At 58.6% G+C, this 10,099-nt stretch overlaps 1 protein-coding gene across 1 annotated transcript; it reads right to left on the bottom strand.

Annotated features, from left to right (window-relative positions):
- Positions 1–6,612: 6,612 nt before the first annotated feature.
- On the bottom strand, positions 6,613–8,285 carry HMX3 (H6 family homeobox 3; the record flags this gene model as incomplete). The annotated part of the gene is made up of 2 exons (XM_082674339.1): positions 6,613–7,286; positions 7,883–8,285. 2 exons carry the CDS (start codon positions 8,283–8,285, stop codon positions 6,613–6,615), a joined length of 1,077 nt encoding a protein of 358 aa, XP_082530465.1.
- Between the last annotated feature and the right edge of the window lie 1,814 nt (positions 8,286–10,099).

The raw sequence follows: 10,099 nt of genomic DNA, 5'->3' as shown, positions 1-10,099 counted from the left end.
AATAGGCTGGCTGAGCCGGGTAATAGTAGAAGAAGGCTCCCTCCGAAATGACAGATGAAGTCATAAACAAGTTTGATCTTGGAATCAAGCTTCGATAAATATTAAACACAGGCTGACCCCCCCTTTACGCGAGTGGATTATGATATATGGCGCGTCCAAACTTTAAAATAAGGAAATACCAGAGAAAATGATCTCAATAAATTTTCTAAGTATAAACGTTGATTATGTTTCGATTTTCATTCAAGGGCCTCTGCTGTTCGTTCTTTGGTGCAAATGACATCTCGCAATAGGCTTTTGGGGAAAAGGGCTCCCTATTTGAAAAAGAGAGCCCCAGAGGTGTACAATTTATGTAATCTGCGGCTGGAAAATGAATTGTGTAATTTATTGGAAAACAGAAAGTCGTGAAGATTGGATCAGCATAGCCGAGTCCCAACACCCCCCTCCCCACATCCATCAAGTTCCAATTAACAGCCTAACCAGAGAGCTTTAATGGGTTTCCAATCTAGTGGCCTGATAGACTCATCAATTCCTCTGGGAGAAATTAAGAAAATCGACCGCCCCTTGGCGACGCAGTGTCATTCCTTTCTGCAACTATATGTCAAATTAAAAACACAATTAAAATTTAAACTGTTTCAATCAAAGGGTGCCCTGCAACCTATGTTTCACTTAATAGAACTTTGATGAAAATCTGATGCGTGCACTCCATCACCAAGGGGGGCGAGGGCGGCGAAGGAGCTCACGAGAGAAGGGGATTCTTTCTATTTCTTTAAGACTTTAGCGCTCCGGTGAGGCACACCAGGTGACTCCACCTCGTCGCTCCTGACTAAATGATGGGCGCAACTCTCTGTCGGCGTGCTCTCGCTCGCTCGCGCTACACTTCTCCCCCAACTCTTTTTCCTCTCCGTCCACTGCAACCAGAAGGGATCCTTTTGGAACCCGGGCGACAGAGATTTGGGCCAGTTTCGCCGCGAAGACGCATCGACTGGAGCAGCAGCCAAGAAGGGACCTGGGCGAGTACAAGGGCTCATCTCCTGGGAACTGTCCGAGGATGCACGCTGCTTCCAGCGATCTCTTGTCTCTTGTCTCGGGAATTGCCCGGACACACGGTTGAAGTGCTACGGGATCCTGGAGGCAGAATGGTGGGGGGAAAGCCCTGGCGGATAACTGGACCCCAGCTGCGCTGCTGTCTGAGATCGGATTCCCCAGAAGCTGTGGCTCCCCACCCGATAAGCCTCCAGGGTACTTCCGCAGGAGAAGCAAGCTCGGGAACAGGCGCGTCCGAAATCTCAACTCAAGATCCGGGTCCGAGTCACTACGCAGGGCTCCAAAGTATAGCAGGCCCACTTATCTTTACAGCCCTTTTCTCCCTTCCGCCAACCACCCACAGCACCCCTCCCCGACTATTTGTGAGGTCAAAGGGTAAACATTCGCCCTGCACACCCAGAGGGGCGCACGTGCACACAAAGGCGTGCACACCGCGATTCGCGTACGCCCAGACGCGCGGATCGCTCGCACCCACAAGGCAGAGACTGCCTGCAGGCTGGGCGGGAGGGGATGGGCAGAGAGTGGGCGGCAAGCCGCGAGGAGGGGCGGAGGAGTGCCTCTGCCTGGCCCGGTGTAAGTGCCTGGGCGGGCGACGTCCCAGGGGCTTCCCCGGCTGTGCTCTGGACCCCAAGTGGGGATTTCTATGAGGCTCATGGTTTTTGCACCCTGACCCCGTCGCGGTGACCCAGTAGAGTGGTCTTTTCCTAGCCGCTTTGCGTTCTAAGTTTGGATCGCTGAGGGGAAGAAGCCTCCTGGATGGGTCACAGGACTCGGGGCGTGGACAAGCGCGAGGGGTGGGGCAAAATGGAGCCTTGGAGGCGGGCAGGGCGGTGCTCAGCAACGTCTCCGGTCCCCGCAGGGCCTTTCCAGGGAAGTCCAGGTGCCCCGCGCGCGCAGAGGAGTAGAAGCTGGAGTGCTTGGCCCGGGCCCAGGCAGCCCTACGACGCCAGCTCTCGCCAAAGCTCCCGAAGGTCGAAGGCTGTGCAGCCCTCTAGGCCCCCACTGCTCTGACCCCAGCTCCCATCGCCCGGGCTGCGGCTGACCCAGCGTGCTCTTGCAGACGAGAAAGCGAACCCCACCGACCTTCGTACCTCCCCCTCCTTCTCCCCGCCCCACCCTCCAGCGCGCACTCTGGGGCTCTGGCGTGGCAGGGGACGTCCTGGCTCAGAATGAAGGCCCAGTGGCGGGGGTGGGGCCGTTTATATCTGTCTTGCTCTTGTTTGATGTACACACACCCGCTCTATTTACTACCAAATAAAAGAAATACATCTGTGTTGCCAACAGAAACAGCTCAAGCGAGAGCTGGCTCTCTGGTCTCCCAGGGCCCGGAGACGCTCCCGGGCACTCAGAGCCGCAAAGCCCAGCACCGTGAGGACCCCGGCTCCGAGTGAGGCCCCGGCCCATAGGTATATGGGGGTCTGAAGTGGGATGATGGCGGCTCCCATAGTTTGTCCCAGGTGGCTTGTGACGAGGGAACATGAGGCATCTCTGCCCAGAGGATTTCCAGCTTCACGCCCCAGAAGTAGGAGCACCACCTCGCTCCCTGCCCAATCCTTTCTACAAGGTTCTTCCCAGCTTGCCTTAGCCTGGGGCCATCAGAGAAAACCAGCTGCCCAGGGTCACCCAGAACAAAGTGTGCCTGACCGTGCTGTTGTGATGCTATGTGATCACAATGTATATGTGATGCTAAACACATATACAGGTTGGGCCCTGGGAGCCCCTGGATGTGGTGTCTGTTAGGAGGTCTAACAGAAGTGTGGGGGGGACAGTGAGTGTTTCATGGCACCCTGAGGGTGAGTGTATCCTGTACGTTGTCTGCATGCGTGTCTGGATAATGCAGAGAGGATTAAGCCAGGAAGCCGATGCCATTGCACTGGCTTGACTAATTGGGAGTGCCAATAGGGAAGGATCTGAAGTTAGGATAGGAGAGAAGGCTGGGTTCCACAATCTGAAGGGAGGGGAAGATGAAAGGATGAAATCGGGGATTTGGCTCAGTGTCCTAGGGATTTCTTGGAGGAGTTGAGTGGAGGTACACTCACTCCGCCACAGAGCCCCTTCTGCTGAGCGGTTCCAGCAGTTCCTGGCAATCCTTGCAGAGGCATCGCCTAGAGAAGCACTCTGTGTGGGGAAAGACGGCCCCGGGCTAGCTCTCGAGATGCGACAGTTCCATCAAAGTGCTGTCTTGGCCTCTCCCGACACGAAAGCTTGCGGTAGAGCCTAGGATGCTTCGCGCTCGGGGAGCAGCTTCCGTGCTCTCTGTCTCTTGCATTGTGAGAAATACCACGACCCTCAGCCGACGGGAGCAAAGCAGATGTTTCCTGCCTGGGCGGGCTCCTAGATTCATATCACTGCCAGTCCCAGGCGATGGCCGAGCCACATTCCTCCCCCAGGGCTTCACCTTGGCTCCTGGGAGGGACTCACCGGCCTAGGGCAACGGGGTCCTCAAAGGGAGGGAAAGGGAGGCTGCAGGAGCAGGACAAAGAACAAACTGTGCATGTGGAGAACCAGTTATTTCTCGACTTTGTAAAGACCAGGTCAGTCAAGAACCATTTTCTAGAATCCAAACACAAATAAAGGAGTATTTTCTTGGCGCTTGATAGCATCGTGTTCTGGCTGTAAAATCTAGGAACGTGTTTGCTATTGCAACATTATTTTTAATGAGCTGTTATTGGCCTGTCCCGCAGTTAGTATTGCCGACAGTAAAAGGCATCACTGTGTTTGCAGGTAACACAAGGAACGACATATTTGGACCCCGAATTTCTGTTTATTTTTCATTTGTGACACGTGCCCTCGTTTTTATCCCAAACCAGAGGAAAATAAAGGGAGATCCATCTTCACCGAGGTCCAGGCTAAATTTTGCCATAACTACACATGCCAGTTTATTCGGAGGCAGTTTCCCATCCATAGGAAACGATACTTGACGTTTCAGCCACAGAAGAATCAATCGTGTGGATTGGGTTTGAGCAACTGCAACTGTAAAGCTCTGGGAGAGGGAGTGAGAGCGGGTGCAGGCGCTCCCCAGCGGACGCGCCCGCGGTGTGCTCACAGGGATCTTCACCGTCTCCCCTTTCTCGGCTCCCCAGCTTCAAACGCGCCCTGCCAGGAGCTGGGCGTGCAGACCCCAAGCCCTAAGGCAGGCAGTCGCGCCGCGTTGGCAAGGGGCGCCCAAGCACCTGCTTCCGCCCTCCGGGCCCGCGCTCTCGAGCAGCTCCGGGAGCGCCGCGCTCGGCAGGCCGCCCACCCGGTGCGCGGAGGCCGGGCGCCCGGCAGGAGCTTGGGAACCGCTAGCGCTGCACTTCCCGGCGGCTGCCGGGATCGGGGTACAGGGCCCAGAGAAACCCTGCGCCCGTGAGCCTTTGGGCGCGGTGCACAGGAAAGGATCTGCCCGGGAGGAGGCAAAGTCCTCTCGGTTGTCGCCGCCGCAGTCGGGTGGTCTCTGCTCCCCGGCACTGGACTCACCATGACCGCGCCCACACCCTAGCCGCCCCGGGAGCCACAGTTGCTCCAGGCTTGCGGAGGCCTCCCTGTCCCGGAGCTGGGAGCCGCCGTCCCTAGGCCTGGTTGGCCTCCCTGGGGTCGCCCGCTCGCAGCCTGGCCTCTCCCAGCTGGACATCGCGATCTGCCTCGGGCCGCAGCTAAACTCCAAGTTCACTCCCTTCTTCCCTCCCCCGACCTTGGAGGCAGCCGGAGCCGACCCCGCTCAGGCCCAGTGAGTGCTCAGGGATGTTCTGCCCAAAAGCTCGCGGCTTCCAAAGGACCCCGCGGTCTGGGAATGGAATGCGAGGCTGCTGCCCTGCGATCGGAAATACCAGCGGTCTCTGAGCTTGCGGCTGTCGCTGCGCTCAATTCCGCGAACTAGATAAGCCCGGGTCCTCACCCGTTCCGCCCCGCATTCTTCCCTTGCTCACAGGGCGTTTCAAGAGGCGTACGGTACGGAGAGAGCGGATCTGGTCGCGAACAAAGCCGCCTCTGTCTCCGCCGCCTCCTGGATTATAGGGATGTGCGTCCAGGTCGGACTCGGCCATTGCAGAGGCAGCCAGAGAGCGAGGCAGAAGAGAGTTCGCAGATACCTGCTCTGGGGAAAATCGTCCAAAGTTACACACTCTGGCAACAGGAAATGCCTCGCTTTTCTTTTCTTTTTAATTAATTCCATTTCACGACAACATTAAGTGTAACAATATTTTGTGATTTTTTTCCCTCTTTTTCTTAAAAAGCGACTGAATCCGGACAGAGGTGAGGGAGATGGGTGGGAGGGACAAACTATCGCAGAACAACAGGTGTAGCCGACAGAAAGAAAACAGATTGGGTGGCAGAGCAAGGAGCCCTGAGGAGTTGAGGGTGAACTTTACAAGAAATCTGTACATTTATCAAATAAGTTAAAATTCTCCTAAATTGATTGTCCTTCACTTAAAGCGCTCCGGTATGCCTATCTTACTCCTTTGAGCATTGCTACCTATCCTTGTTTCCTTCCTTCTCCCCTTTCCCCTTCTTAATTTCTTCCTCATAAACGAATGACCGGAATTATGCATTGAAGACGTCTGCTTCTCTCCGTGGAGGAAGAAGCAGGCTCTCAGGAAATTTTGTTCAATATTGCACAGGTCAAAAGTACAACAGTTACTGCAGAACAAAACGGTAGGTGGAGAGGATAAAAGATAAGGTTTTTTTTAATATTGAAATATTCTCTCAAAATAGGGAACAAAGTAATAAAGGTAACATTAATAATAATTTACCAACAAATGAAATTCCCCACATATAGGCTGCTAATAAATAAGACCGTCCACACCAGGCCAGATGTGGAGTTGTTTCAATAATCAGAAGTCTGATTTCGGGCTGCCTCGTCTTTTCCCTTTAAACACTTAATTAGAGAATTCATCGGTCCCAAAAAGGACAGATGAAGAGGTCAATTGCGACAGACCTCTGCCGGGGAGAGAAAAGTGGCCTGAGTCGGGGTTCTTATGAGAGGCTGCTCAGGTTCTGAAAACTGGGGAATATCTGATTGGGAGTGGAGAGGAAGAACCACACCCAGAAATTCAGAAATAAAAGTACTACAACGTGAATTTCTCCCTCTCTCCCTCTCTCTCTCTCTCTCTCTCTCTCTCTCTCTCTCTCTCTCTCTCTCTCGACTTCTGAAAATAGTTCTATAGAAAATGAATCAATTAGAGGGGTTCAGGATTTGCGCTTACTTTCCTTCCATAAAAATAAAACCCAAAAAGCCACCGCGCAAGGCAAACTGGGGGCGGGGGTTGGGGAGGGCGGCACATTTTGCAAAAGCTTTTTCAGCCGAAATATTTGACCTGGAAATTTTGTCTTTTTCCTGCTTTCTCTTAATATTAACCAAAACCAAAAGTAAGAGGGGAAGCGCCTCAAATCCATTAGGGGTGAATTGCACGAAAATGCATTGCAAATACTTACAAAAACGCTACCGATTGGGGGAGGGGAGGCCGGAGCCGCGCGCCGAAGCCCCGGTTCCCGAAGGCCGCTGGACGTCTCTGCGCCCTCGGCCCGGCCCAGTCTCCTCTGGGGTCTGGGAAGGGGGCCGGGTGCTCCCTCCTCCTCCCCTCTCGGGCCTCAGACGGGCCGGAGCAGCGGCACGGACGAGACCACCGGGTGAGAGTAATACACGGGGTGCGGGAAGGTGAGCAGCGGCTGGCTGACTGGCACCGGGGCCCCCGCGGCCGCGGCCGCCGCGCCCTCGGCCGCCGAGTTCTCGTGATAGAGGATGGGCACCCGTACGATGCGCTGCGCCGCGGCGTGGCTCAGGTTGGCCGCCTCCAGCTCGGCTGCCAGCTGCCGCTTCCACTTGTTGCGGCGGTTCTGGAACCAGATCTTGACCTGCGTCTCGGTGAGGTGCAGCGACGCGGCCAGGCCGGCGCGCTCCGAGCTGCTCAGGTAGCGCTTCATGTCGAAGGTGGACTCGAGCTGGAAGACCTGGCTGCGCGAGAAGACCGTGCGCGTCTTCTTCTTGCGGCACGCGGGCTTCTTCTCCGGGCTCTCCGCGCCCTTCTTCCAGTCCTCGGCGCCCGGCGTCGCCGCCGCCGCTCCCACGCTCGCCCCGGCCGCGCCCGGCGCCGCCTCGCCCTCCTTCTTGCCTTCCTCCGAGTCGCTCTCCTCCAGAATGATCTCGTCCGGGCTCTTGGAGTCCAGCTCCTTGTGGTCCGGGTCGGCTTTAAGCAGCGGCTCCGGGGAGTCGCGGTCGGTGCCCGAGGCGGGGGAGGAGTCTCGTAGCAGGGCCTTCTCCGAGGCTGGAGAGAGACAGACAGACGGACGCACACACACGCACACGGACACAGCCTTCAGCGAGGCCCGGCGCCTGGGAGCGGCAGGCTCAACCCGCGCCGGCCTCTGGGCCCCAGGCCTCGAGGCCTCACCATTCCCGCGGGCCTCCTCCTTCCCGGCTGGGCCAGAAGAGGGGTGCCACATCCTGGCATCCAACCTTCTCCCGAGGAGAGGCTAGGGAGACCCGGAGTGGGCAGCACGGCCGGTTCCTTTCTTTCCCTCAGTTCCCTCGCCGGGGGCCCGCGGAGATTCACTCCCTCCATCCAGGCCAGGTCCCCAGTCCCAGCCACCTGAAGCCTCCCCATTCATGCCCGAGGCCACTTTCCCGGGAAGCGCCGCGCCCCGGACTCCAACTCCATTTCTTTTCTCACCAAGTGGGATTGGATTCCCTAGCAGCGCAACAGAGCGCGCGGGCAGGAGTTGCAAGCCAGGGGACGGAGGAAGCCGGCCAAACAGCGCGTTTGAGGGTGCGGGGGTCCCAGGGCTGCGGTGGAAGGCAGCGCGGACCGGACTGGGACAGGCGCGCAGGGAGAACAACGAAAGTTCAAAGAGAGGTCGGTACCTTCAGGTCTTGGGAGGTGGCCGCCGGCGGGGGTCAGGGTGTAGGGGTACCACCAGGCCGGGGAGCGCTCCAGGTAGTGCGCGGGCAGGGCAAACCTCTGCGCCGGGATCTCAAAGCGGGGGAAAGCCAGGTCGCCCACCTGCGAGAGCGCGAAGCCCGCGGCGCCCTCCAGGGCCCCCTTGGCCGCAGCGGCGGCGGCGGCGGCGGCGGCGGCGGCGGCGGCCGAGGCCGGAGCGAAGAGCGTCCGTGGGGGCGGCTGCGGCTTAGGGGGCGGCCGGTGGTGGTCTCCGTTGAGCAGGTTCTTGATGGAGAATGGGGACTCCTTGGGCGCGGGAGGCGGGGGCGGCGGCGGCGGGGGCTGCGCGCTAGCGGTGCCGGGGGCGTCCGGCCCGGGCTCCGGCATTGTCCCCTCTCCTCCGGGTCCCCGGGAGGGAGGGAACGGGACAGGCAGGCGGCCGGGCGAGCAGACGGGCGCCGGAAATCAGACCATAAACGGAACTCAACTACGGGGCGCAAAGTCGGGGGCCGCCCCGGGCGCAAATCCAACGGCGGGAGGGCGGGGTGAGGACCCGGCCGGGGTTGGCTCGCATGGGGGAGGGGTGCTGAGGGGCGGGGAGCGGCCCCGTAGCGGCACCGAGGGAGCGAGGCGGCAAGGCGGCGGCTGCAGCTCCCGGGGAGGAGGCGGCTAGAGCAGTCCCCGGCTTGGGGCTGCGTCAATCCGGCGCCGGATGCTAATGATGAAATCAAAATGTCATCCAAGTTAAATGCGGGGAGTATACGGCGATTGGGCGCGTACAATGGCAAATGGGATTAGGCAGGCGAAGGCGCAGCCGAGCCCGGGTCCCGCAGCCGCCTCCGCCACTGCCCCCTCCTCGCCTTCCCTCGGATTTTGGCGCTTTGGCTTCGGGCTATAAGAGCCCGCCTATTATTGGCTTTATATAGTCCAATTAGGCAGCAAATGAGGACAAGCCTATTAGCACAAAAGGATATTGGCTCCTGCTAAAGAGGCACTCGGAGCGCTCCGGCGAGCGCAGGAGGCGAGCTAGGGACGCTGAGCCGGCGGCGCCCCCGGCCGGAGCGCACTGACAGCCGCGGCTACCGGAGCCCGCGCCTCCCTCTCCCCCCTGCAGCTCGGGGACCCGCTTCCAGCCGCATGGCCCGCGGGAGGGGGAAGGGGCGGTCCAGGCCCGCCCGGGTCACCTCGGGGTTATCCGCGCTCGCAGCTGCCTCTTCCCCGCCCCCAGGGGTTTGGCAGGGGCCCTCCGCCCCGACTCAGCTGGAGAGCCACGCAGCGCCGACCCAGGAGGCAGGACTCGGCCTCCGGCACGCGGTGAACTCAGCACTTTCCTACCCTTTGGGGGTCCAGCGACCTCAGCATTTTCCCTCAAGCTTGCTAAAGGCGCGGCCAGGAAGAGGGGGATTTGGGTTCCCCACCCACCATCTAGTCGATAGGAAGGGAATCGGGGTGTAAGTCCTTGCACTGCGTCAGCCGTCTCAGAAATCCGCATGGCCTTGGCCTTTGGCCTTGGGAAACCGAAGAGTGAGCCTTCCCCGGAGAGCGTGAGCGGTTGTGCCTCTCTGCGCACCCAGGTGTGCGCGCAGAACAGGCTGACGCCCGCGCGTCACTTGGTGGGGCGGTGGGGCAGCGGCATCTCGGCACCGACGGCTACGCTCTGCAGGGCATTCTTTTCCTCTGGTCGCCGGGACCCAAACCTTGACGAGCAACTCTGAGCCCGCTGCCCCGAAGACTGCATTTTCTCCCGGGAAGTCTCTCTGGCCAGCCTTTGGAGCTGCCTAACGCTTTAAGACGAGCAGTGCGAACCGAAGGCACAATGGCGTACCTTCCTCTGTGGCGGCTTTGGCAGCGACACCGCAGCACGTCCCGCCTGCCGTCAAGTCCCTAGAGAACCCTGCTGGACCTGTGAGCTGTGCGGACGGTTACTCTACTCCATGGACTTTAAAAACGACTCTCCAAATTGCACAAGAAAGCCGGAAAACAGGCATCTAAGACTCTAAACTTAAGCATCAAATAAACCAGAATTACTTGTGGGGTCCCTTCCCAAGAACAGCTCCCTGGTCAGAGAAAGGTGGAAAAGTGGCCGTCACTCCCCTCCACCCATTGTGAGCTTCCATACACCCGAGGTCTTTTTGTGGCCCCTTCCTTTACCATCGCCTTTCTTTTGTTAGATCAAGCCCTCACCTAACTCAAGGCTGCCC

Source organism: Grampus griseus, assembly GCF_964374135.1.
Source record: "Grampus griseus genome assembly, chromosome: 16".
Taxonomy (NCBI): domain Eukaryota; kingdom Metazoa; phylum Chordata; class Mammalia; order Artiodactyla; family Delphinidae; genus Grampus; species Grampus griseus.
This window is presented reverse-complemented; position numbering and strand designations above follow the sequence as displayed.